At 44.2% G+C, this 27377-nt stretch overlaps 1 protein-coding gene across 1 annotated transcript in view; it reads left to right on the forward strand.

Moving 5' to 3' along the window:
* Nucleotides 1-319: 319 nt before the first annotated feature.
* Nucleotides 320-27377, forward strand: part of LOC125761092 (serine/threonine-protein kinase Doa-like) — a 71374-nt gene continuing 44316 nt past the window's right edge. Inside the window, exons 1-2 of the mRNA XM_049421944.1 lie at nt 320-1254; nt 9833-12814. Coding sequence (XP_049277901.1) covers nt 10560-12814 — 2255 coding nt within the window. The 5' untranslated portion in view covers nt 320-1254; nt 9833-10559. The remainder of the gene's footprint in view (nt 1255-9832; nt 12815-27377) is intronic.

A 27377-nucleotide genomic window follows, 5' to 3' on the forward strand; every position in this document is an offset into this window, starting at 1 on the left:
AAACAATATGATATTCATTTGATTATATCGAATGAATTGTAACGGATGTTGATAGTATCGAAATAGGCAGCATAAACATTCAGTCAGCGACGCGTGTTCGCCTAGTACGCATTTCCCAGTGTCGAGTAATGATTTTACGGATTCGGGAGACCTAGTAAACCCTGTAACACCAGTGAAAAAAAAATTACTTAAACAAAACTAAGTCATCAAAGATTGAACTTATGTCACTATACAGTGACCAGTCAGTCAGACAGCCAGAAGTTCCGGGGTCCAAAATTAGTAAAGAAAACCTATCGATATTGCGTCCAGTGTGCGTCTCGTCCAGTAGGCTCCCCAACCGGTCCAATCTCTCTACGGATGCGTGTTCGCTCTTTTTCATTCTCCTTTACTGTTTTTTTTTCTTGCGCTTTTTCTTTTCCAATCTGACCAAGGGGTTTTTGCGTGCACTGCTGTAAACAAACCGACGCACGCCGATGTGTGTGGTGTTCGTTTCTACGGCTGTCTGGGTTAAAGGAGGTTGCCGCAGTGCGAGCAGCGGAGCGAGGGGATTAATCAAGATTGGCACTATGGGTGCGGGCGGTAGAAATTTCCGGTCAAAATTCGATATATGGTTTATGGCTGGAAAGTTACTTTACACGTGTTTTTAGGGCTTATAAATATGTGGAACCATTTTGTAGGGTGAAGGTTTTTTTTAATTTTATTATTCTTACAGTTAATAGATCATTATGCGTTGTTTTGTGATTTTCCACGGAACGGTGGTTAAAGGAGTAATACTTGGATCAGTCACAACACTCGTCCCGTTCTTCCTAGTTGCGTACAGCACCCTTTGCCCTTTGCCCACCCATTCCCCCGTTCCAGTAAGCGGACACACACACTCACACACACTCACACCTACAGCCGGCGCACTCCGGCAGAAGAAGGCTCTCCATGGTCGCGCTAGTCGAATCGTTTCCGTGCAGGTTCAGTCGCTTGCTATGTTCACTCACGGTCGCACGCATTCGCTCGACTCGGACACGGACCAGCAGCAGAACAGCAGCAGTCGTTACTTTGTCGAACCGTCGTTGTGCCGTCGCGGTCGTTGCCGCCGTCGCCGCCGGCATATTCCCGTTTGGTTGCACCTATCGTGTTAGCTCCGTATCCCGGTCCTAAACGGTCCGTAACTGCGCCGCGTGTGCCGCGCCGCGTAACGCCTGATAACGGGTGGCGATAATTATCCTGCGAAACGGTCAGTGCTGCAAAGTGTTTTGTCTCTGTGTAAGTGCGCCAGATCACCAGATCGGAGGGCCGTCTTTGTGTGTGTGTGTGTTGTTGCGGATAAAAAAGTTCGCATCCTGGTACGTGTTTGCGCGCACGCATCAAACTTAAAATCGGTTTCTTTGCCTCTTCCATCCTCCGGTCCGGGACGATCTTTTGAACCTGTTTTCCTTTCGGTAAAAATGGTTTCGTTTCGCCGCGTGCAGTGTACCGATCGAGCCCATCAAGCATCAATCAAACAGCTTTGCTTTCGCGAGATCTTCCACAAACAGGATCATCCAAAATCATTCCATCAACCTCTGCTGGGTGTAACGTGCATGCATTCGCACACGGGGAGGGGCTTTCTGGCAGTGTCTTTATCTTATCGCTTCGTCGACGTGAGACGTGTGTCTCCGTTACCCGTTTCGCCCACCCATCTGCATACTTTGTCCGAGACCGAGCGCCACTTGAGTTATCAGGAAATAAATCACGAAACGCTGTAACGGGCTTGTTGACGATCAACTCTCGTGACGGTTGAGGTGTGGTTTTGTTTATTGGCCAGTTGATAGTAAATGGGAATGCTTTCCTCATTAGAGGTGCACCACTAGCAAACGATATTTGTCGTTTGTGTATACGCCTAGGGTCTTAAAACAAAATGGATTTCTAAATTAATGTCCATTTTGAAGTAAAGAAAAAAAAAGTTTAAGACATTATTGCAAAAATGATGATTCCATAATCTACTATAATTTCTTTATACTTATACTTACTATAATTTCTTTGACATTTGAAACTGTCAAAATTAAGTCCCCGGAGTGGAATAAGTTTTTTGGGGTTGATCAGAAACTGTCAAAATGTTCATTGGGGAATATATTTTTGTTTTACAAAATTTTGTGTGTTTTTGTACTTTTGTATTGTAGTCTTTAATATTAAAACTATTTAGGGTGATATATTTGTAAATTTATTTACATCTATTTGAGTACCTAGTTTATTAAATTTGAAGTTGAAATTATACTCAATATGTTACAATCATTTTTTCTTTCCTGCTTTTTTTCTTCTATTTGCGCCCCTTTTTTTTGGTTCGTCTTTGTGCGCTCTCGCTACTAAGCAGCGCGTGGAGCTGTTCCACTTTTGAGCAAATCAAACAACAACAAAAAACATACCTTCCGCAGGGCAGTCGTGCAGCTGACCGTGAATTGCATCGCGTTACAGCATTACATTTTCATGCTTGTTTCATAAACAAACCGTATCAATAGCGGTGGTGCGTTTTCCCCCTTCCCGTTTTATATTTCTTATCAGTTTCTTCCCATTTCTTTCGGCCTCCACCACATGGTAGAGTCCGATGTCTGTAGTATGTGTGATGTATTTTTTTTCAATGAATTTGTTTTACCAACACATTCCGATGCTGCATTTACAGTGCAATTTACGTTTTGTAGAACATCTTTTACCCTTTTTTTACGTACAAAAGTAGGAAGATATCCAAAAGAGCGAAAAGTTTATGTGTGTTTCTTTTTTATATGTAGCTTGGAAGGAAAATGAGCGATGTACGCATTACCATTGGCGGAAGATTTTTTCGAACACACATTCGGAAGCATCGTTTGGTGTCGAAAACTGTTGCAAAACGCAAGCAAAAAAGCTTCCAGACGGTGGGTTTGCGCTGCGGGTGGGTTTGGGGGTAATGTTTAAAACCACTTCAGCCACCACTGTCGATCGGCTGTCGGAATATCGGATGTTTGGGCTAATTGTTTGGCTCTTCTCGGTTTTCATCTTTTTTTTCCATCCAAAAGTGAAGAATTGATATTTTCGGTTTTTCTTCTTTGTGCCATTGTTTGTTGTTATTGTCTGGTGGTTGATGTTTTTTTTGTTGTTGGTATGTGTTTTTAAATTTAATGTTTGCGCACGCTGCACAAATTATGCTCGCGTTCGGGGTGGCAATTAAATGGGGAGTGGGGGAGAGATATTTTAATGGTTGTGTGTTTCTATCTCTCTTTCTTCCTTGCTGTCTGCCTCTTTTATGCTTGTATCATAAAAGCGCAAAAGCTCACTCATATTGTTTTCGGAAGTTTTTAATAATATACCCCCCCCCCCCCCCTTTAACTTTTTTTTTGTTACATTTTGGGTAACCGAACGTCCTTCTAAAGGGTGAAAAAAAAATCAATCGTACTGATCGCCGCTCAGTAATGTGTAGTTTGTTGACAAGGAAGGTATGAAGAGTCGTAGGGGGATAAAAGTGCAGTCCGGGTGGGTAGATAGGTTGATCCGCTGGGTGCCATGGTTTCTGTGTCAGCCGTTGCATGAAGGAAAAGTAAAACCAAGAAAAATCTCAATATATTTAGAGAGAGAAAAAAAAAATGCAAAAAAGGGAAGTAAAGAGGGAAGAGGAGGAGATGTATGTGGAGTTAAGAAAAAAAGATAAAAGAAAACGGAAAAGGAAATCAAATCATTGGAGTATGTAGGGGCGAGATACAAGGTGGTAAGAAGGGTAGGGAGGAATTGGAGGATCGGAAGATCGGTAGGCGTTGTTGTAAAAGATTTTTCACTTCACTTTGCAGCGCAAGAAAGCCTAAAGAAGGGTGCACGACATGCAGCAATGTATGAGAAACGGAAAGAGATCGAGAGAGAGAGAGAGAGAGAGAGAGAGAGAAGAGAGAGGTGCAAAAAAAGGATGGAAGCGTAATGGACGCGTAGTGGTAGTGTACCGAGTCTCGAGACCTCGGGTTTTAGAGATCTTTTTAATGCTTCCCTCAATATGCACATATATTGAAACAAGCCCAAGAAGCAATTGGCGTAAATCAATCTTAAAGTCGCCGAGTCACATGCACCACCTTCCCTTGCAACACATTGCGCCCATCGCGAAGACACCCACCCCAAAAACCTCAAATAACGTCACTGGAACAGGTTCCACCCGATACCTAAGGGGGAGGGGGGGGGGGAGGGTTCTCTGTTTTCCGGTGCCGGATTATGATCACAGCCCGAGCCCAGAGTCAAGTGGGCGGAAATGGTGTTGGCCGTTGGTGTGTGTCTCTGTACGTCTGCACATGTTGCAGTATGCTGCACTATGCAACTGGTTCAACCCTTGCCGTCTCAGTGCTGGCCCCAACTACGGTGTAGAGTTGCAGCATGTTATTGATAACAAGAAATGCTTACATTGCCCAAATGGCCTACGAATACTGGGGTTTTTATTTGACAGCTCTAAGTATAACTCTAATAGTATCCACTCTCTAATGTATAAATTTGACAGATTTGACAGATCGCCTACTACTTTTTGACAGATGACATTTGTGACGTTTAAAAAGATACTTATTTTGAACTTATTGGTTCTTTATTTTTCATATTTTAAATTCTTAATATCTATCATATTGTTGAGGATAGTTCCTTTGAGGGTTTTAATCCAACGTATATTGGTACATTTGCCACCTACACCTACACGCGACGGCAATATGTTGCTGCTGTTAATGCATGAGGCAATCAGTGCGTTCCCTTTCGCAAAACAGCGTAAAACTAAACCTCATAATAATGTACTGAGCCGGTGCGCGAGTATTCATCCTTGCGAGTCCCCATTTTGCGCCACACTAGTAGCGACCGAAGATCTACCATTTTAGGTCCGTCCGTAAGGCTCCTGCCATCTTCTCGATGGGGTTCCATCTCTCCCTCTCTCACACACACACTTAATGAGCCTTCCGCAGTAACGCTCCGTTTGGGCTTACCGAGCCACGATCCATTGCCTTTTTTGGGCCGAGAGAGCCAAATGGCACCGCTACTGCGGCGGGGCCTTGTTGTGTGCGCTTGTCTGGTGACGGTGTAGCTTGAAACTGTAGCGAGTAGAACAAGGGCACAGGTTTAGTGGGTATTGTCCAACACTTGATCACACTGAAGACACTACAGCATTTCCTCTTTTTTTTTAAGACACTTTCGCTGTGCTGATACAGGATCCAACAAACACCTTGGCAAAAATCATCCTTTGGTCGCCATTGCGCAAATTAAAAATATTCCTAAAGATTACATTACTCTTCATAAAGCAGGCGATTATTACTGTGAACTTGTTTTGGGGCAGCAATTTATGCCATGCTCCAGTTCTAGAACAGAAGTGGACTACAACAATGCTAAACAGTCCGACAGTGTAACCTCAAAAAGAAGGCAGAGATGCTAATGAAATGCTTTGCCACCCCTGCTTACCGTTTGCAAGACGTTACATAGACGTCTCGTTCTAGAAAGCGTACCGGCTAATAAAATTGCTTCCAATTAAGCGCCACCCACAGTACACTTCCTTTGGTGGAACGATTCTCGTGCTCGAGAATCGGAGTTCTCGTGCGGGGTCGCGTGCCAATCATAAGCGCCTAATGAGGGGGTCCTTATTCATTCCACTCGGCACTCGGCGAACACCTTCTTCTGCAGGGTCAGAGGGTCATTAGGTCAACGAGCTAAAGAGCGATATCCGACTCGGAAGGCAGGTAATCCCCGGGAACCCGGGGCGAAAGTAGAACGGACTATATGTCAGACCGCGTGAGATTGGTAGTCAAAATTGGAAACTAGCTCACTTACATGGAGTTATGATTGGAGTTATAATACAAGGCACGTACATGCCGAATAATTCAGAATTAATCAGTTTTGCTGAAGATTAATGCGTGGCAAACAGATGATGCCATTTGTTGATTTCCAAATTTCCAACTCCACACTCAATATTCTCGTAATACGCAACACGGCCTTGGGTGCGTTAGTCTGTGTGTAACAATATTAGATCTAGGCCCGCAGCTAGTGCCAAATGTTTCTAATCAAAATTAAAATCGGAATAGCACACATGCTCCGAGTTTCTTTGTGCCTTTCCCAAAACCATACGTTACTCAGCATCAGGAAGTAAGTGTTTCATCACTCTTTCCCTTCCGCTGTATTATCATCATGCCTCAAACTTCACATCAGTCCAGGCAGCCGGTAAGCGTCTGGTTAATTTGCCATCTAAATGCAGCGATGCTATCACCAATTTACGCGACGGCATATAACCCATTCCCAAATGACATTGAGAACATGTTACTTTCATCTTGCAACGGTTCGGGGTTTTCTTGCTGTTTTGTGCCGGTGGTTGGAACACGAGGAAAGCAGCGGAAAGGCAGAAATTGATGGTACTTTGTTGCTTATAGCGTCATGGTGTACCATCTTGCACACATATGGTCCTCTTTTAGGTTTTTTTTTGCGTGGACCAGTGCGCACACAACGCGATCGCGTACTGTGGCGATCGACAAACCGTGCCATTTTGTAATTTATATCTACCGCCATTTGTCTCTGTTTCTTTCTCTCTCCTTCTCTTTCTCTTGCTCTCTTGTGATTTTGCGATGTAGCTCAGTTTTTTTTTCTTGTGTGTAGTATCCCCTTACACAGTAGTCACGTCGAGCAGAAGCGGCCGTTCTTCGTCCAAGGACCCACGGAACGGCACACAGTTTTGCTGCATGACTCATATTCCCGTACCAACACGTTTTTTGCTTCGCCGCACGTCTAGTAGCACGTCGATAGTGGTTTCCATACCATCGCTTGTGGTTGTGCTTGTTATCTGTTTGTCGCGAGTGTACCATCAGGATGCTAGGGAGAATGAAACAGATCGTTAGCCACACATGTTTCCACCAGCCAGTTCATAATTACTATTCCGGGTTTATTGATGAAGTGAAGAGACACGCCATGAAACTACTGGGCAAACGGGAGACCCAAGCTCTCGAACTCCACGCCACGCGCGTGTGGAGTGGACCAATAAAGTGATTCAATAGGCGAAGAAGGCGAACTGCTTCACTCAAGTTTCGGGATTACACTGTACCACAGTGTTGGAGTTGCGTGAGTGTGCTACCCGTCCTCCTGGGAGTGTGCTACCTCTTTTACGCCCCGGATATAGTTGCGATAAATAATTGCAAGGATTATTAGCTCTTGCGGATGACGGGTCACGCGCCATTCAGTATGCTTTCGTGTGTGTGTGTATGTTTGTTGTCGAGTGATGTAGTGTTGTGAGGCAGTCAAGCGTAGCTGAAAGTGAGCTAAGAAAATCAATGCTTTTAATCGAACCGATAAGGCCCTCACTCTTTGCACACTCAATTTATCGTCCATGGCTTCTGCACGGCTCATGCTCTTTTTTTTGTTGCAAAAGGCACGATACACGCCCGATTGCGAACCCGTCACTGGCAATCGGCGTAAATGATGCTCTTAGTAAAACGGTTGATTTGTTGAATGGGTGATTTTTTTTTCTGTTTTCTTCACCAGCTACCGTCGAGTGGCTTTTTCCGGCTTAGCTGTGTTCCATTTGTTTTGCTCAAAGCATGTCGACCCGTTCCCCGGGCATGGCATAGGGGATTTTTTTCCAGTGGCACTTTTGGTGTGTTTCCTTATCAGTAGGAAAAATCGTCTTCTGTATGTGCAACGGTCAAGATAGCTGGATGTAGAGTACCGGAGTTTCGGAGTTATCCGGTATCAACTCCGGAGTAATTCGGAGTCAACTCCGGAATACACTTTGGAGATCATTTCAAAGTTATTCCATTTTCAATTTTTTTGAATATTTTTATAATTTTTTATTATTTTTTTTTTGTTTAAAACATTATTTGAGTGAAAAGAAACTCATTGCAACCCTTTGGCATTAAAATAAAACAATTTAATTTTTTTTGTAAAATTTCCCAAAAAAATCGTAAGGGGTACCCCTTATGAAATTTTCGAGTGGAAAATTTTTTTGAAATTTTTTTATGATTTTTTATTATTTGTTTAATTTAAATCACTATTTAAGTGAAAAGAAACTTATTGCAACAAATTCCCATCAAACTATATCACATTTAAAATTTTTGCTACATTGCTCAAAAATGAGGAAAATTTTACATTTTCTCGAACAGGGTATGGAACTTGGTTCCTGGAATAACTTCTGGCACAGACATCTGAGGGCATGGCCGTTCAAGAAGAAAATGTAGCCATTGGTGCCATCTATCGACCACAGGTTAAAGATTGGCGATTCGTTGGATACCGACCGAGTTATAGGCAAAATTTGGTGCAAAATTGAGGAAAATTTTTTTTTTTTTTAGTTTTTTGATTTTTTTAATTATTTTTCACTCTTTTTTTATTTCAAGCATTATTAGAGTGAAAAGAAACTCATTGCAACCCATTGGCATTAAAATAAAACAATTTAATTTTTTTTTGCAAAATTTCCCAAAAAAATGGCAAGGGGTACCCCTTATGAAATTTTCGAGTAGAAAATTTTTTGAAATTTTTTTTCTGATTTTTTATTATTTGTTTAATTTAAAACATTATTTGAGTGAAAAGAAACTGATTGCAACAAATTCGCATTAAAATAAATCAATTTTTAAAATTTTGGAGTTAAATCCGGATTAGTCCGGAGTAATTACTTCGGAGTATACGCCGGTTTTAATACGTCGGAGTCGGAGTAGATTCATGAATCCACTCCGGAGTACCCACCACTAGTGCATACATACATCCAGCCAGGTTTCTGGTGAGGTAGAATCAGTTTTTTTCTTCATTTTTCAGACACATTGTTGTCGCTGTGACGCTTTTTTTCCCACCACCATCCATGTCCCCAAAACCATATGTGCGTATGGTACGTTTGTTGTTTTTTGTTTCGCATCGTCTGGTTGGTTTTCAATTAAACGAATGCCTCCTTCTCCATGCCGCCGACTGCCCTGGTACGATCCTGCAGCGAGAAAATTTAAAGCGTGTGGTTTATGTAAAGCTGTTTATTTTCAAGCAGTAAGCAATGCCAAGATAACTACAAAAAGATGGCGAGAAAGAAAACATGTGGACATGGAAACGGTTGGATATAAAAACGCGCCCAGTGCCAAGCAAGAATGGGAAAACAAAACCGATGCGACAAAGAAGGTGTGTTTTTGTGTCGGAGCAACAGTTTGTTGGATTTCATTTCATCCGATTCGCAGCAGTTAGCTTTAGTGACAAGGAACCGAAAAAAAAACGAGCATGTGGTTAGGGTGATTTTGTCAGAATGCTTCTCTCTGTTTTCTACCCCTTTTATTTCAAACTTAACGCAGACGAAAAGACTTCCCGCACGATATACGATAGTTTAGTGTTCTTGCTAAAAGAGATAGTTAAGATGTTAAGATAGCTTGAGGAATTCATTCGGAACTCATAAATAAGCGGGAATGTGGAAGGTCAAAGAACAAGAAAACATCATCTCACACGGTAATGCGACGGGAAGTGGCAAACTACACTTTATTAGTCTTAATTGAGTCCTTGTTGACTGGTTGTCTTCTCCCCCCTTTATATCTCGTACTCTGTGCTTTGTCGGCTTTTGGCACCATATTTGTAGAAATCGACCTCCAATGGTAATGGGGCACACGGGATCTCCTCCGTGGGGACCCAATTAATCTCTGCCCGAAATGACTCACTGGTATCGCGGGAGTTGGGGGTTCGGTACTGTACGTACTGTACGTACTCATCCTACCAAAACTCAATCCCCAAGAAGGACCGGGAGAAAATGGAAGTGTGCAAAGAAACCAACGAACGTCTGTGCATAATGGAACGTGAGCTATTCATGCGTGTTGCGGGGCCAATGACACGACTGTACCGCTATCAGTCCGATAATGGTACTATGTATTGCAATTGCGTTCTTTAATAGGTAGCTGCCCATTCGCGGGATCTGTACGCCATCTACCAATATTACCGCGTTTCGTCAAATGCGTCAGGGAGAAGCGGTGCGATGTGATCCATTACTAGTCGGTCGTGGCAACGATTGGCAAGTGCGAGGTGGATAAGCTAGTGAACAGTTCCTGTGCCTTGTGGTGTTCTGTGATAAAGGAGTGTGAAGACGTAGACGTATTCTTCTCCAGTTTTGCTCCAGATGCTCTATGATCCGATCCGATTTGAGATCGATCGTACAAAACGTGTTGTGTACTGCCCGCGTCCCGTTGTGTAGATGTAGATATATACGTGTCGGTGCGACTGTATATGCGTAGATGAGTGCCAGTCTAGTCATTTTGTCTCATGGTCTCATCAAAACCGTCGTGTGATCGTAATAAACGGCGACCTTCACGGCCGTTTTTGTTGCGTGCCGTGGTCTGTGTCTGTGATCTTGTATCTCTGTGCAACAAATCACAATTTTGTGATAAAAAGGAAAACCCATTGCTTCAACACGCGCGCACACACACGCTCAACCATCATCATCGACGAATATCGACAATCAACGGCAGAACTCTCTCAATCAACGCGCTGATTGACTGTTGACGACAACAGGCGTACAGGTCAATATAACTGTTTTGAACTCGTACAGTAACCGGTCTTCCACACATTTCGCAGACACTTTCTTCATGATCTAAACTGGTGCGCCAGTAATTGGATCCGCCATCATGTCCAGCAGCCTTTCGACGATGCCATTCTCGCGGCAGTACGGTTCGTTCCGGATGTCAACAACCGGGAATAGTAACATCGCTCCGGGCACGGGTAGTAATGCTAACCATCGGTTGTCACACGGTAGCATTAGTCAGGTTACGCGTCATTCGTCCGGTACCGAAGCAGGACAACAGGTAGCTTCCGCTGCTCGCCTGCAGATGGCGCCACATGGCTACCGAATCGGGAATTTAGCGCGTCAGTCCAGTAGTAACTGGGTTAATAGTAGTAGCAGTACCACTACCTTTGCTGCCATTAGGCAGCAGAAGATCTCATCACAACAGCAGCCGCCTGCTCAAGAGCACGGTACGGGACGTTCCGTTGCAGCGTCAGCAGTTGGTAAGCAGTCACACGCGGACCGATGCGCAGTACATCGTGCAGCAGCAGTAGCAGGCTCAACAGCGAAAAAACTGGGCGAACCGATCGGTGACACACCACTGTTACAGTCGCCCCGAATAATAGCCCGCTCGGCCCGGATCGTTGAACCGAACGCGTGGAACCGGCGGCTCACGACGTCCGGCTTCTGCACGATGGCAAGTGCCACAGCTAGTCAGCCCCACCATACGGGCAACCGGTTACTGCAGACATCGCTCGCCTGCCGGAAGTCACCCGGTAGCTCCGGAACATCCGTCGAATCGATCGTACCAAAGTATACGCGACCCAATGGCGGTGCAAACGGTGGTGCGTCCGGTGTTGGAGGAGCCGAAACGACGGCTGCCCAGAAGCGTACGTACAATGCGCACAAACCTCAGACGCGCGTCGTAGCTAGTCGGACGCTCACCAATACGTCCGGCCGTGTCGGTACGGTTGCGAAGAAGGCAACCGGATCCGCGGCTTCGCAGGACGCCGAGCGCGAAGTTGCCAAGGTACTGCACCACCACAATATGCGGGTGATCGATCTGCTCAACAACAATCATCTGCAGCAGCAGACGAATCGTACCGGGCGCTTGATTAAGGAGAACAACGAAAACCATCAACCGGCGGTAACGGTGACCCCGAACGGTGGACAGAAACCGTCCGGACCGAAGAAAGGGTCTGCCATACCGCAGCGTTTGCCACTCGCTGACCGTGATCAACCGACCGATCGCAATAGGCGATTGCTGTTGGGCGAATGTTTCTCCAGCAAATTCCCGAACGGGTTGCCATTCGAGCAGGAGTTCTACTACCGCCGTTCCGGCCAGGACTCGGACACTGTTCAACCGCTGAACGAAGTGGAGCCAGATGCCGAAAAGGAGGAAGAGGAGGAAGATACACACAATTGCATCGGTGATCCATACCAGCGTCTTCGGAAGTCGAAAAAGCACGCTTTGCTACCACGTCGGCAGGGAGGCGGTGGTGTGACGTTGGCTGGACGACGGGTCGCAATGACACAGCAAGATCTGCAGCACCGCAGCCGAAGTGTTTCGTCCTCGGACGAAGCTACGCCGCCCGCTCCAAACACTACCCTTGCGGAGGAACGCCGATCCGTTTCGACTATCGAGCGAGAGCACGATGACGAGGACGCACTGTACGTGGACTTCACGAAGGTTCATGATCCTCAGTCTGTGGAGCACCAGCGGGAGAAGGACGAATCGCCCGGTAGTGCACAAACGTCCGTCGTGGAATATCGAAACATTAATCATAGCAGCTACTACTACAAATTCGAAAGTATCAGCTCCCACCGGAAAGATTCGTCCCAGCGGAAGTTGCTTCAGCGACGGCCGGGTGATTCGGGTAATACCGACGGACGGCAGGAGATGGTGCGCAACCGCTACCAACGATCACGGCTCGGTATGAACCGGGCCGTTGCGTGCAGTCCCGATGCGAATGGTAATACTGGGCGCGAATATTACGACGATGATGAGGAACGGCTCCAATGCCATGACGGCGAGACACAGATCGAGGAGTTTGAAGAGGAGGAGCTGGAAGATGACGGTGTGGAGGAGGACGACGAGGACGAGGAGGAGGGTGAGAGGTCGACGGTGTACGTGGCCGTCGCTACGTGGGTTCCGAAGTGCAACCGGTTACCGAACGAGAGCAGCGAAAACAACAACACGATCTGTCTCACGCTGCCAGCCAACGGTAACAACCAAGACATTGACCAACAACAACAACAACAACAGCAGCAGCAACAGCAGCCTACAAGAAGTGCAGTTGCAGCAAACCCCACGACACTAGCAGCATCAACCAACCGTACGGGTTTACCCGTACCAGCGCCATTAAACTTTGGCCAGCTGTAAGTAGATATCATGTGTACCACGTGTGTCTCATTAATGGGTGAGGCGCGCATTCATATTTGATTACATTGGACGAAGTGTCGTCCAGACATTAACTACTAGCTTTGAGAGCATTTGAAGTTGATTTGATGATTTCGTTTCGTGTTGCAATATTTTTGAGGTTTGAAGATTCTCAATATCTTACCAAGGTATCTCGAAGTAAGGGTATTGTTCAGATATTCTAGTTGCTAGCCCACCAGCATGTACTAGCTATCAGACTTTGGATCTCTTTTCTAGCGATGGGTTATTTTTTATGATATTCGTTTTTAATGTCAATGTTGCGAACTCTCCATCTCTCTCCATCTCTCTCTCTCTCTCGTGCGCACGCTCGCATTTCGTTGCCCAAACAAGGTCTCCACGGCAAAGGTCTAGTTGGAGGGACGGACATGATCTGTCAAGGTAGCGGCGATCTCGTGAACGCAATGTCGGCAGGGTCTCGGGTCGGGTCTCAACGCCGGGGCACTACACAACACTACGTCAAAGTCAATGTCTTCTCGAATTTCCGTTTGCACCCTATCGATTTCTCTTCCTCACCCTCCTCGCTGCTATTCGTTCGTAGCTCGTGTGGAAATGAAACGTTGGAAAACTCTAGCGATGGTTGGGTTTGGGGAGATATTTTTTTTTGACCAAACGAAGGGCAGTCAGTCACCAATACCTAAAGTGAAATTGCTCTTGGGTTGTCTTGCCTGCTCTTCTCTGTTCGACTGTGTGTGTGTGTTTATATGTTTCCAACATTGCGTCGAGAGTCTGCGAAACTCCCAAAGTAACCGGTGACGGGTGGTGGGCCTCCCGGGTGCTTGTGACGGGGTTGACTTGTTCCAAACCGGTCCACCACAACCCCCATCGATGGGCATCGGCATTGGTTTGCTCGCTCTTTTGCACGCGTATCATACCGCATTCATTCGTTCGCTCGTTCGCGTTTACAAACTAATTTCGCCCTCCTTGCAAGTGTTGCGGCTGGTGCGTGTGTTTGCTGTGAGCCACCAAAACGGATCGATGCCCGATTTCGCCCGCGTCCGTGCATTGACTTCTCGGGAGAAACACGATATCACCTCCGGACACCACGCGCGCTACTGCCAAACGGTGATCGTCCCACCGTTTTCTTTTGCCTACCATTCTCATCTCTCTCAGCCACCCTTCTTCTGTTGCATCTTTGCATCAACATACAGCACGGTATGGGTGAGCGACATTTATACCCTCCAAATGTTGTTTTGGTTTGGGGGGGCTACTTGCATCAGTCCGCAGGTTGTTGTGCACTTCTTCGGTTACTCACGCCATCATTCTTATCCCACCCCTCCCAGAGTTGGTATAAAATATTGATTCCATTTTTTTTTTCGAAGTTGCCACTATTTACTTGGGGCTGTGATGGTTGGCTTGCATTCTACAGCGGTGCGTGGGAACTCTTCGTTTTGCCCAATCCTCGGCCAGGAGTACACCAGATGGAGTACGGCCAGATGTCTCTGCCGCCCTTTGCGCGTATAAATCATTCACCTCTCATAACTCTTCGCTCAGCCGCTAGAGAACGAGTTCCGAACCGTGTTTGCCAGATCGTCTCCCATAACCTCACTTTTCCTCATCTTTCCCGGTGTTTGCCCGGTGCCAATGACAGGAGTAGAAATTTATCATCCAACAAGAATTCCAACTCCACCCGCGTTCAAGACGCGCGACACGACAACGGGGGTAGATGTCCAGTCCGAGTCCTATACCTGGCGAATGTCTGTCTGTTACCATTCTGTGTAGCTCGTGGATACAAGCTGCGGGCGTACCTTTCTCTGCCGTTTGTGCCTGCGCCACATCGTCATCACAAATGGTTCGGCTACCCTAGACAAATATCTCTCCCAGACCGAGGATGTGTAGGATGGTCACGGTTGTCTGGCGCGATAGGAACCGATTAGTTCTTGCAAACGGTTCGGGCCGGAACGGGCCGTGTATAGCCCGCAGCTACTGCTAGTAGATAAATCGACCACAAAAGCGCTACCTTTTGCCTGTCGCATATCGCAACAGGTTGGAAATGAATTGTCCATAAAAGGGGGGCCTTCCGTTCAACGTTCGGCACGTAATCCTTGCGTCTGTCGCTCTAGATGCCTGTCGTTCTGTTCTTATTTCGTTTGCTTTGCCGTGCGGGTTTGCTCTGGCACGTTTGCTCATGGTCAATTAAAATGCAAACTAAAATTGTAAAACAACGAACGTGTGGTATTTTCAAAAAAGCAGTCAACAGCCAGTTTATACACGCAAGAGATTTCTGTTCATTTCACACAACTTCTCAACGTAAGCGGGGAGGGGGTAAGGGGAACAGCTCAGCGAAATCCATGCGTTAAAATTTTTATATCACATTTCTTCGTATTACCTTTTGGAATGCTCCGTGTTTCTTAACATTTGGAAGCAATTGTTCGAATATTGCGTCACAAAGAAGCAGAAGGGGGGAGTGCGCGAGTGTAATTAGTCATCCGGCGTTGTGCTTGCGGTGCCGACATTGTCACCAAGCATCTGGGTATCACCAGCTGCCATAATAGGGTGACTGTACTCGGTGGTCCTTTCTTTTTTAGGAATCTTTGGCTGTTCGGGTCTTACGCGTATGATAGACGCCGTCAATCGGGCAACTAATGTGTCATTGGTTGTGCTTGATTTATAACGTCAAGTTCTGATTACTAGTTCTGATGTTTTATGAGTTGCAATTAATTTTGATTGTGAATTTTTATTATAATTTTTTTTGGGAGTTTTGTGACTGTTTAAAGTACATTGGATTCTAAACTCTTTACTCTTTTGTTGGTATTTTTTACAAGTCTTTAAAATAATATAAATTTACTATTCAAAAAGCGTAATATATGTAACAGCATATATTTATAGTTTATATAAAAAATATAATAATTGTAAAATAAAAATAATAGTCCATGAATTATTTTTTTTGCTTTATATTGCAGTAAACATAAAAAATACATGTTAAAACAACGTAAAATTAATATACATCCATAAATAAAATCAAATCCTTATCAGCTACAGGACCATGCAAAAGGAAAGACTTCAACGATCAGACAAGAGGGGAAACTTTAACGATTTTATTATTATGAGCAAAAATGGCATGTTATATCTTTCTACCTGCTCAGTTTGAGTAAGAAAATTACTCATCGTGACCATTCTAGTTAGTAAAGCTAAAAAAAACTGTTAAAAGCTAGTAAAAGAAAACGAGTCATGTTATGTGCACGTTAAAACTTAAGCGGATTTATTTTTATTCTTCCGTTGCAAGTATATTCATAGTAAGGTGTGAAGGGGAACAGTGAACGCAGAAGGTGTATAATTAACAGAATGATTGGCATCATCTGGGCACAGGAATGCATGTTGTGTAGTGGATTAAAATTTGTCATTGAATTGGAAAAATGACATTTTTATTCTTTCTCCACTCCGCTCTGGAGACTGCACCGTTCGGAAAAGGTTGATAAATTATCATACAGCGTTTGGATCTGTCCAGGGCCCAGGGTGGAAGTAATGGCTAATGGGACCAGCTATAAAAAAAGACTTACTCTAATCCCTTTGCCGTTAGTCTTCGCAGCAAGGTGCATACGGTCGTCCATCACTGTTCTGTCGATTGCATCCATAACTCACGGGCTAATAGGACCAGTTTCGACCAGGTGATGGTCGGGCAGGCCATCGTGAAAGGACCCGTAACTCATCCGGGCGGGTTGTGAATCGTTTTCACGGCGCGCAAACAAGTGTGCAAACAAATCCGCGCCAGCTGTGTCGTTTCCGCGTTGTCTCCCGAAAGCCAAGGTAAAGGTTCACGGTGGTTCGAAGCCCCATGGGCGCACGGTTGACAAGGGTGGGAAGGCGGCCAACCGCCGGCACACACTGCGACGGTGGAGTAAGGATCCTTTTACGGTTCGCGCGGCTAAGGATCGTTGACTGGTGCTTCAAAGACTGAGGAGAAAAGAAGGAAAAAAAAAACACCTCATTCTCTCATTTATGACAGCGGGTGTCAAAGCGCACACTCGACGACACCATATGTGGCGGTGGCTTTGAAAGGGATGGTGGCGAACCGGAGACATTGTCAACCTATGGACGATCCGAGGGTCGGGGTCGGTTCGGGGCTTCGAACTTTGCTAACCTGTCCATGACCATCTGGTAGCGGAGCTCGTACACCGATCTTGTTGTCAGCAGCGTGTTGTCCGCCCGGACAGTTGTTTCATGGTGCAAGGCTAGCAGCGCCTGTTGTGCAATTGGGAATCGAAGATCGCCAAAAAATCTGAGACATACTGGCGTCCGGTGAGTGGTTCCTGCCTTAAATGGCAGTCGAGCACGGGTGTTTGCCTTTGATTGAGCAATAACGCGAACGGCCCCCCCAAAAAAAAAATCACGCGAACCGAACACGGTGAAAGAGTATTGTGTAGTGCCTGTGACGTAACGACACTGTGGAGGCATTCACTCCTACACCTTTCGCGCTGATTATCTTGGTGTGATTGTCTTTTTCGCTATCGGTGTGTCCTTCGATTTCTTGTCGTTCCGACTCAATTGATGTAAGGAAATTTGTTCCAACTGTAGGAGTTTGTAATCGATCGTCCTCCAATAGTGCATATAGAAGTAACACGTTATTATAATGTCAATGCTCTCAATAATCCCATGATCAAGTATTTCTCCACTCGATCTTTCCTTTTATCAGCCCCGTCGCGGTCATCTTCGGAAACAAAAAGCTTCCGCGCGCGAGAAACGCCCTCTACCGGTGAATAATGCTTTGTTCCCTGCATTGTCACCTGTTCCGCACTCGGCAATGGCGCCTCAGTAAACAAAACAAAATCAAAGCAAAAAAAAGAAACAGCCATGACAGCTCAATTGAATCAATCAATCAAAAAACTCTGCTAATGAACGACACGACAGCTCGTTCCCACTACTATTTCCTACTGGCAGGAAAGTCCAGTCCACACGCGGAAGCAGAAGATTGTGAATGAGGTTAAGCGCCTTGAAAGTATGCAATGCGTACGCCATGTTTGAGTGATCTTGGCATTTTGCTCTCAACCGAGAATAAGCGCTAGAAAGAGAGAGAGCTTTCGGAAAGCGATCTTACCGGCAAAAATGCAGTGCGCTTCGTTTGAAGTTGATTTTAGAAAAAGAAAAAATGAATAATTTTCGGAAAAAGATAGAAAAATTGTACAGAAAATTGAAAACATTATATTGATTTAACACCACATATATATAAAAAAAGAGTTATACATAACTAATAATATTTCCTTCAAAAAGCGACATCTACCGTTGCGACGGAGTACTAAAATAGAGTTTAAAAAGCTTTTAAAAAACAAAAACAAATAATTAAAAAGTAGCAAAAGATATTGAACAAAAACAATTGAAATTTTTGCATAATTTCAAGCTTCTTGTTCTTCATTTTCATCTCACCGACAGAACGCCCACTGCGGAAGGAATATTTTTGAGGAGATCTTAAACAAATAAGGCACGATGAAAAAAATCCACAGATCAATAAACAGTCACTTTCGCTTTTTTGTTTGGTTCTCACCGGCTCCAGCATCAGCATATTCCAATAACATTGAACCGTGGGGTGAAACCTAATATAGAGTGCTTTTTTTTTGTTAATATTATTTGGCCATCATTTTTCAGCTTCAGATGGTTGTTTTTTTGCACAACGAGGCAGTTGATGGAATGGGGTTTGGGGATTTTGTTTGTTGGACGTTTAACATAGCGTCCCGCGCTTACAACTGTATTTGACCCATCCGGCAACCGGCTGACCTTTCGAAGGTGTTACCCTCGGAAGAGGACCCTCTTGCGTACGGCCGAACCGTTGGTGAGGCGCGTGGGTGTAAACGTTTTGCCTTGTACACCTTGCGCTAAACCTCTTGGAGGGTTGGAGAGTACAATTTTCGCCAGATCGGTTACAAACAACCTTACCCCCGGGCATATTTCGACCGGTCAATGGTGCGTATAAAACGTGAAGATGGATCATGTCAGGGTTTATAGTTCGTTTCCGTGTGGGGTGTAAAAAGCAAGTGACACATAATCAATAATTTGGTTCCCAACACTAGAACTACATTGTTGGGTACTTTAAATTGAATTTTGAAGAATTGGACTATATTTAATTATTTCCTTAGTAATGAAGAATAGACATATCTAAAGCATGTATCAACTGCTTTAGGATTGTTTAAACCCTAAAAAAAAATAAAATGACTAAATGATCCAAATGACTAAATCGGTCGTTTTAGTGTTAAAAACAATTAAGTGAGTAGAATATATTGATTGTTTGGAAAATGAAAAAGAAATTCAAAAAATTCGCTTCAAGATCGTAGACAGTCAAAATCGTCGGAATGTTTAGAAAGACATTAAAAAGAACGCATTCTTATTGGGATGAAGCTGTTTTGATTTTCTTCCTCTCTCTCTCTCTGATCTCTTCGGGGTAATCTGCAACCACTGCACAGTGCACAGTTGCGGGTTCGTACACATGAGGAGTACCATGAGGTATGTTAAACAAAACCCAACCAAAACCCATGTTACTAGCGAACCTAACCATGCAATTATTAATTTTTACGGTTGACACTTAATGTGTCGCATGTGTGCGCGCGATCTGGCCGTCTTGGCGCAAAAAAAAACCTTGAGGCGTCTCATCAGCGTTTACGTGTTACGGTCGCCGGGCCATGCAGTAAACATTTCTGTTCTGTTGGTGAGGATAATAAAACTTACTTGCGGAACAACTGAACGATTCCCCCCCGTGCGAAGGGTAATAGAAATAATCTGGAAGAACTTGGTGAGTCTCAAACCAAAATCTTTGGACAATGATGTATCGGGTCGCTCGGTTTGCTTATCGACAGCGAAGGGGGCCGTTACACGCCCTACCCGTTGATGTCACGGAAGCGAAACGAAAGTTCTCGTTGAGAAATATGACCCCCGTTCCCTTCGGATTTAGACCAAAACCAAAATCTTCTGGAGCAGCGTTTTTCATGTCTACATACAAGAACGTTTTTGGGCAAAAGGGCACCAACAGTCTTTCCTGGTATGTGCTGGTCAATAAAAAAAACCCTTTCTCCCTATCAACAATCATCTTGATTGTGTCTTGAATTTGGTCACGATCACGTACGCGCAATCGGATGTCTTTAGTTCTATTCTCCCTCTTCCAACGGAATTTAGAGCTCTTCGAAGAAATCTTCACACTCGTCACCAGAACTTCTCTTTGTGTCTCTCCCGTCTATATATCTTGTGTTTTGCAAGGTGTACGCATTTTTTCCTTCAACCCCTCCGGGACCGTTGGTGACTATTTCCAGCAGTCACTTCCTGTCTCGCGGGCTTTATGGCGATCCTCAAGGAAGTGGTTTCGTTGTGGTATGCGATAGAATCGCACCCCCTTGCTGGGTTTAGTATCGGTTTCTAGTACATGCATCCGCGTTGTAAGACAAGCTGTGTTATGAAGCAACGTCTGCCAGTAGGGCGATACGAGCGGATGTACACAAAGGCAGGTGGTTACGCTTAACCGGCGAAACACTACGCCCTGTGTGCGAATAGCAAAAATGGAAACATCTGTTTAGCTAACCGTCAACCATCCGCATTATATTCATGTAACACAGCAACTCCTTCAGTTGCTTATAAAAATGGAATTTTATATAAAAATAAGAACAAAATATAAAAAATATATAAATAAATAAATAAAAAATATAATTATATAAAAATTAAAAAAAAAAACGTTTTTAAGAAGGAACCCTGCATCTGCGCTTAAAGCTAGCTGGTTACTTTGCTTTCAATAAATAGAGGACAAAATGTTCGATATCATGACAGAAAGATCAATAAAACTTAATCATCCGCATCATGAACTCTTCATCATGCGTGTTCATTTATCTATTTTGCACTGAGTGTAATAAATTAATTCCTACTTCCTTAGAAGCACATTTTTCTACAATGATTCATATCGAAGAATCTGATGAAAGGGCAGCAAAAAAAAACCTGTTCGAACAAAATGAATCATTCCGATGAATGAATAATTCCGATAACGGAATGAATCGAGTTCATCCGTTCGGTTAAAATGAACTCATATCATTCGAGTGCAGCTAATGGGGAGGGGTTTTTTTTTCTTCTCCATGTTCTCACATATTCGAATTGATTCGAATGATGAAATTAGCACCACAAAAGCAGCCGAGTTTTAAAAATACACAACACTTTTAACATTATCATGTTACCACATGCTATCGTTTGCGGACAGATTCACTCACCTGAAGGGAAATGGCGTCTTGGTAGCTGGTATAGGAAGAGTTTTTGCCATAAATTTGACGTTAAGCGGTCTATTTTCTACACACGGCATATTGTCATCTGCATGGTGTAAAAGTTTGTACAATACTCCCTGTCTTCGTCCCTTTTTTCCTAAAAATCGAAACACACACGGGGGATGGTTCCAGGTTGTTTGTCCTATTTTCAGCGCAACACGGTAAGCAACCACACTTGATGGTTCAATTTCATCAAGCTGCTTTCCTGTACATGTACCTATCGTTTCGACCGTTTGCATTGCTTGGGTCTGTTTTTGTGCAGTTCATGTACAATAACGTGTTGCAGGTGTTTTGTGTAGATGATGCTACCATTTCGAAATCGTGTTGGTGTCATTCGGCAATGTGAAGCGAATATTAAAATTGTCAATCATTTTTTAATCTATACCAAAAGGGTCAATTTTCTTCACCTAGGGAAAATCACAGGGAAAACAGCTCAATTTCCCCGTTACAGGGACAGCTTGGAGCTTAAACTCATCTTCCTAGTATAAATCGTCCAGCAATAAGTTGGCGATGGTTTTAAAAACATATCTCCGAAGCTCGTTTCTATATGTCTCTGGAGTGTTAACCACACCATGGCAACGATTGCTTCATCTTATACGATAAAGCAACAGGAAATCATGTGTCGGTGCGCAATAAAATAATCCTCTCTCCCTCCCTCTCTCCCTTTTTTGTTGCAAATTGCCATTTATTGCGGGTGCTGTTTGGGTGTGCAAAAATTATTTTCCCATTTATTGCCCCGTGTCGCTCGTGGAAGAGTTTGCAAGGTGCCGTTAGTTTGGCACCATACACCCAAGCCCAACAGCGCCTTACAGCCTCCTCTGCGGGAGGCTGTGCGCGATATGCGTTGGGTAATTTAATTTTATTTATTTTTTACACATTTTTATTTAATGAACTCATTAGCAATGCATAAGTTTTTGGGCATTCGTCCATAGCGGCAGTGCCCAAAACGGTGCATTTGGTGCATCAAAAAAAAAAAAAAAGACGCGTACCGAACGCGTCCGTCATATGCAGTCAACGGTGTGCTGTGCAGCGAAGGGCTATAAAAATCTTCTCCGTTCGGTCTCAAGTTTTGTGGTCCGGAGGTTAAACATTTTGCTCACCACACCAATTGCGGGGGGTGTTATAAATCGATCACGTGGTGCATCGGTGCAGTGACATGTGTGCAGCTTTGGGTGCCGCTTCGGGATGAGCACCGGGATAAGCACAAGCACACGCCGAACGATGATCGAAGGGTCTGGAAAGGATTTTTCTTTTTTTTGGTCTTTTTCTTAACCATCTGTCCGTCCGAGATGCCAGTCGATTTGTGATGCAGTTTTATCCATTGCGGCTAGAATCATTGGGACGGCTTCCGGGCATTCTTGGAATGGGCAATTGGATGGTGTGACTAATCTGTGCACGGTTACGCTTAACAGTGCATTCGATACAGCCGAAGGAAAGCACAGTTTTGTGTGGTCCGGCAGTGGATTGAATTGGATAATAAAAAGACCCTTAAGGGAGGTACCTCATCTACGGCGAATTGTTGGTTGATAATGCATCAAGAAGGCAAACTTTCAAATAGATGGTAAAAAAGAACGGAAAATGATATTTTAACAAACTAGCCTTTTGACTTGGAGCCACTTGGGCACTTCACTTGATTTTAAAACCGACTTGGATCGGCTTTTTTGGGGCAGCTTGGATTGACGTTTGGAGCTGGCTACATTGCCAGTTGTGGTCTACTAGCTGGATAAGGATGGAGTTACCACTAATGAGACTGTTCTCCCTGATGGCATTGAGCAAAAGCGAGCTGAATGCGAGTGAGACAAGATCGTCCCAATTGCCTAAGGAATTCTTGCCCAATTTCCGTAATTTGTTCGATCGAGTGAACCTCAGACACTCAAACAAGACATTTTTCGGTGACATTCCCCCTTACATCAATGCATTCGGGACAGTGAGCTTCTCGGATCTGTTTCATTCTCTGGAGATGACACTGGAAGAAGGAGTGTCCTGTCAACAATTGAGTGGTATTAGAACTCGATCTCATCAAGACGAGATTCAGCAGGACATCCCTGGGATGAGTTGACGAGTCCAAACGCCGTGCGGAGATGTATCCCATTCCTGTTGCCGCAACCTGTATCCATGTAAGATGTACGGAAAGCTTATGCCGAAACAATGCTGGTAAAAATTTTGAGGGAATAGGGAACAAGGGTGAGGATGGGGAAGATGCTGAAACATTATCAATCCTGATCGTAGATAGGATGATGGAGGAGGATATTCGTCGACTGTTAATGTAACCTCACCATGCTTTAGGATTGGAGCAAAAGGGGACTGTAGTCTGTTGCGATTAAACTCATCATTGTATGAAGACTTTTTCAAGATTCTGGCACGTCTGGAGATTCGGGAATCCTTTCAAAACTTCTGGAACTGGAAGTCGTCCAAAACTTCACCTCTCTCGGGTCAAAGATCAACATTGATGTTGATCCTACAGTGTGAGGAAAGTTCTGCACTTAAAACACCGCATTGATATTAAAGAACTTTTATAGTTCCGGTACTCGCAAGTGCCCTTGAGACATGGACGTCCAAAGATGACGAACCGCGTTGGAGAGAAAGATACTGGGGAAGGGTTTTTGACCCCATATGTGTCCAAAAACAATGGAGGAGTCGCTATAAAGATTCCAACGATCTCACTATCGTACAGCCTATTAGATCCGCAAGGCTTCATTGGACGGCTGGTCATGTCATTCGAATGACACCGGACGATCTAACCCGTAAAGTCCTTTTAGGTTGTGGACAAACTGAGATCGAGTGATGGCGTCCGAAAGACCGTGATAATGACCATGAGCGATTTAGAGAACTCCAGCAGCAGACAATAACCGCATTGTATCCTGAAAATGGGGGAAATCTATACTTCGCAAAATAACTTCATAAGTAGCAGAAATTATGTTGAGACTCGGTGGTGTCTTGTTTCTATATTGATAATAAGGTTAGCACCACAAAACACAAAGCCATCTCACAACTCATAAAAGAGGTTTCCTCCTGTCCGTGTAAGGCAAGTAACCGCACATAAAGTGTTATAAATATCCATTAATTAGGCGTTGTGTCGCCTGTGGTTTTCGATTTCTTTGGGGGCGCGCGCCTCGTCCAGTTGATGTTGAAATGTGTCGCGACCGGTGCAGGTTCTATGCGTCGCAAAGTTAAGAGTTTGCCGGTTCTTTATTTTATTCCATTTCCTTCCATTTTGATTGGTGGATTATCGGGATGGGTGGGAAGAAACGAAACAAAAGAAAGGAGACCCAATAGCCAATGCGATGTTTGCGGCCATAGAATGTTTATACCGCTGTGATTCATATTAAAACTCCCCATTTCGGAATCATTCGCTACTCCGCTTTGTTTTGTATCGTGAAGGGGGTGTGATTTGTGTGTTTGCATGTTTTGCATGTTCCCTTGAACCGGTGGGGGGGTGATATTTTTGGCAGTTAAGTCAACCACACAACTCACCGTCATAATTTCTAGGCCATATCCTTCGGCCAAACAAATAATGGGTTTTGTTTTGTTTTTCGGCAGACCCTAATTACTGCGCCCTTTAGTTAAGAACTGTAGCCTACCAGAGGCGATTAGAGTATTGAATTAGTAATACGAATAAGATGACAGTTGACACAGAACGGTACGGCAGAAATACTCCACATCGAGTAGCGCACGAATATATTTGAAACGCAAATTCGCTAACACAAAGGTAGAAATAGCTTCACTGACCTAAAGCAATCATCAATGCGCATGGTATTAGATGGAACAAAAGAAGGGGTTTTTGCAAAAAAGTATAGAGAGAAAGAGATATAGAGAGAAGAGGAGAGAGAGAGTATTAATTTCCATTGGAAAATATTTAACAAAAACGCAACTAGCTACGCACCTATTGTAATCACTCTTTACCAAAATAAAAAGGATGATGTGTTTTTTGTTTTAAATCCTATCGGGTTTGCAGAAAATTTATCCTTTTTATTAGAGGAGAGCTAGTTTTTGGGGTGAGTGATCGGTAAAAGTCATATCAAATTACACAGCTAGCCGCACATTGCACTTAGCTTTTCCTCCGCAAGATGGGCAGGGGTTTTCGACGCAAATAAATACCTGATTGATTTGATGATTTGAAAACATTAACTTCTTCTTCTTCTTCTTCTTGGCTTAACGACCATACAGGTCACGCCGGCCATTTTCTGGCTTACTAGACTTATTTTACCACGTAGCTGGATAGTCAGTCCTTGCTTAAATATTAACAAAAAATGTTAATTGGAAGGTTTTTTTGTCTGAAGTGTCAGATTTGTTTTAAAGTATGCAGCAAACTGTCATTTTTGGTGCGTTTATACTTGCGAATAAATTCTTAACCGTTGTCATCCTGATCTACTTTCTCGTCATACTATCGTCGTATACATTCGTGTAATACATTTTGTTTATTTTTGTATTCCGCTCACTTTATGCTAGCGTCTGAAGAACCCTGTCTATTTGCGACCCGAAGGTATGAATAATGCAAATCGCTTATCGCGTATGTCTCTCTCTCCATTTTCTGAAGAAAAGGATGTATTTTCTTTATCGTTGCTATTGTGTAGTAAAAGGAAAGGGTTTTTTGGTTAGTTTGTGGCCACACCTTTCCCTAATCCCGTTAGTGTACCACCCACACATACCCTGTAGTTACAACCCTCTATCCATCTCCTGAAGGTGGCGGGGATGAGGAAGAGTTTAGTGTTTGCTGCACGGTGAGAGTTTCTCCCGTAAGCGTCCGAACGTTTGTGTTGTGCTGTAATCCTGGTCGGCCTTTTTTGTCCGGAGATCCTCTCCGGGGCGAACTATGGATCTAGTCGGTGTCGCGGCCCACACTGCTTTGTGTCCGACTGCAGCAGCAGCAGCAGGAAAAAACTATCCCCAAACCGCTGCGCAACCCTCACACTTCCGCAATTTCGTCCGTCCCCCGGTGACGGACCCCCAGGTCCCTTCCAATCCCACGGATAATGGTGTCATGCGAGGTTTAGACATCTCGCGAAAGATCGCCCAGTTGATAAACAGTCGTGCATCGCGTACCGGTCATCGTGGACATAATTGTCGCGCACAACTACTTTTATGAGCGGCTGGTGTGCAACGTTCGATTGATTTCGTACGCCAGTCAATAGAAAGGCACACCGTAAGGAAGAGGATTTAACCGTGGTGCAGTGCAGTCCAAGTGTCCAGTTCGAGCGCCGGAGTTTGGAAAAGCGGTGGGGCGAGTGGATCCAACAGGTGGAAAAGCATTAGAATTGGTCACAGTTTTTTCTCTCTCCACAAACTTAAATCCTGGGAATTGTACAGGCCGGTTGGTACCAACTTTGCCGACCATGCTGCCATAGCAGGTGCATCTCGAATGCTGGGAGGGATGAATAAACCTAGATCTTAGAAATGTGTGTTTCTGTGCGTGTGTGACTATGAGTGTATAAAACATGTTTTTGTGCAAGAAAAATGCAGCTTTAAACGAGTTGCTTCAAGTAATGAAATTGAAGATCTCTCTGTCAGACAGTTAACAAGATATTGAAATCCAAAGTTTCTCAAAATCCTCAACATTTGACACGATTTTTTGTTTTCAAATCAAGCTATAATATTATGAAATAGATCAGGCTTGTCAGACTGGATGACTTTCGCACAACGCATAACTGTTACGTAGCTGATAGTTAAAACTCTCCTGGACGAGGGTCTTCCAATTACTTGGAAGCGTTGGTGACATTGAGACTTCTACCGTTTGGTTACCTTTTGATCCAGAAGTCCGGACCAATCAATACTGTCGCCCAAAACATTTCTGCTTCGTCAACGGCTAGGTTTGGGTTTTATTTCTATTCATACATTTAAGTTTTGTCGTTCCAAGGTTTGTTGGAAAATGTCGGCGACTTTGTACAATTAAAGTTATATTAGTTTTCGCACGTGTTTTTAAATTAGTCTCATTAGCCGATTGACCCTTTTTTTCCTGAGGATTAAGTTGCTTAATAAGCCTTAAAGCAGCTAGTTCTTCTGCTCTCGTAAACAAGGTGTTCTTGTCCTGCTCTAATTCCTTATCTGCTATCACAGTATGAAGCGCCATCTGACGTGCTGCGTGCGAGAGACTCACCTTCATCCGGATTATTCGCGAGCGACCCTATTTATCGATCAGGTTACGACAGACGATGATCACAGCCCGAACTGTTTGTCGCCCGAAACGGGTGGCGAACTGAGCAACACGTATTTACACGTGTTTCACGTATATAACGCCACTCCTGTATAACACCATCCTAGATTTTAATGTGGTCATAAACTGTGC

Source organism: Anopheles funestus, chromosome X (assembly GCF_943734845.2).
Source record: "Anopheles funestus chromosome X, idAnoFuneDA-416_04, whole genome shotgun sequence".
NCBI classification, from domain to species: Eukaryota; Metazoa; Arthropoda; class Insecta; order Diptera; family Culicidae; genus Anopheles; species Anopheles funestus.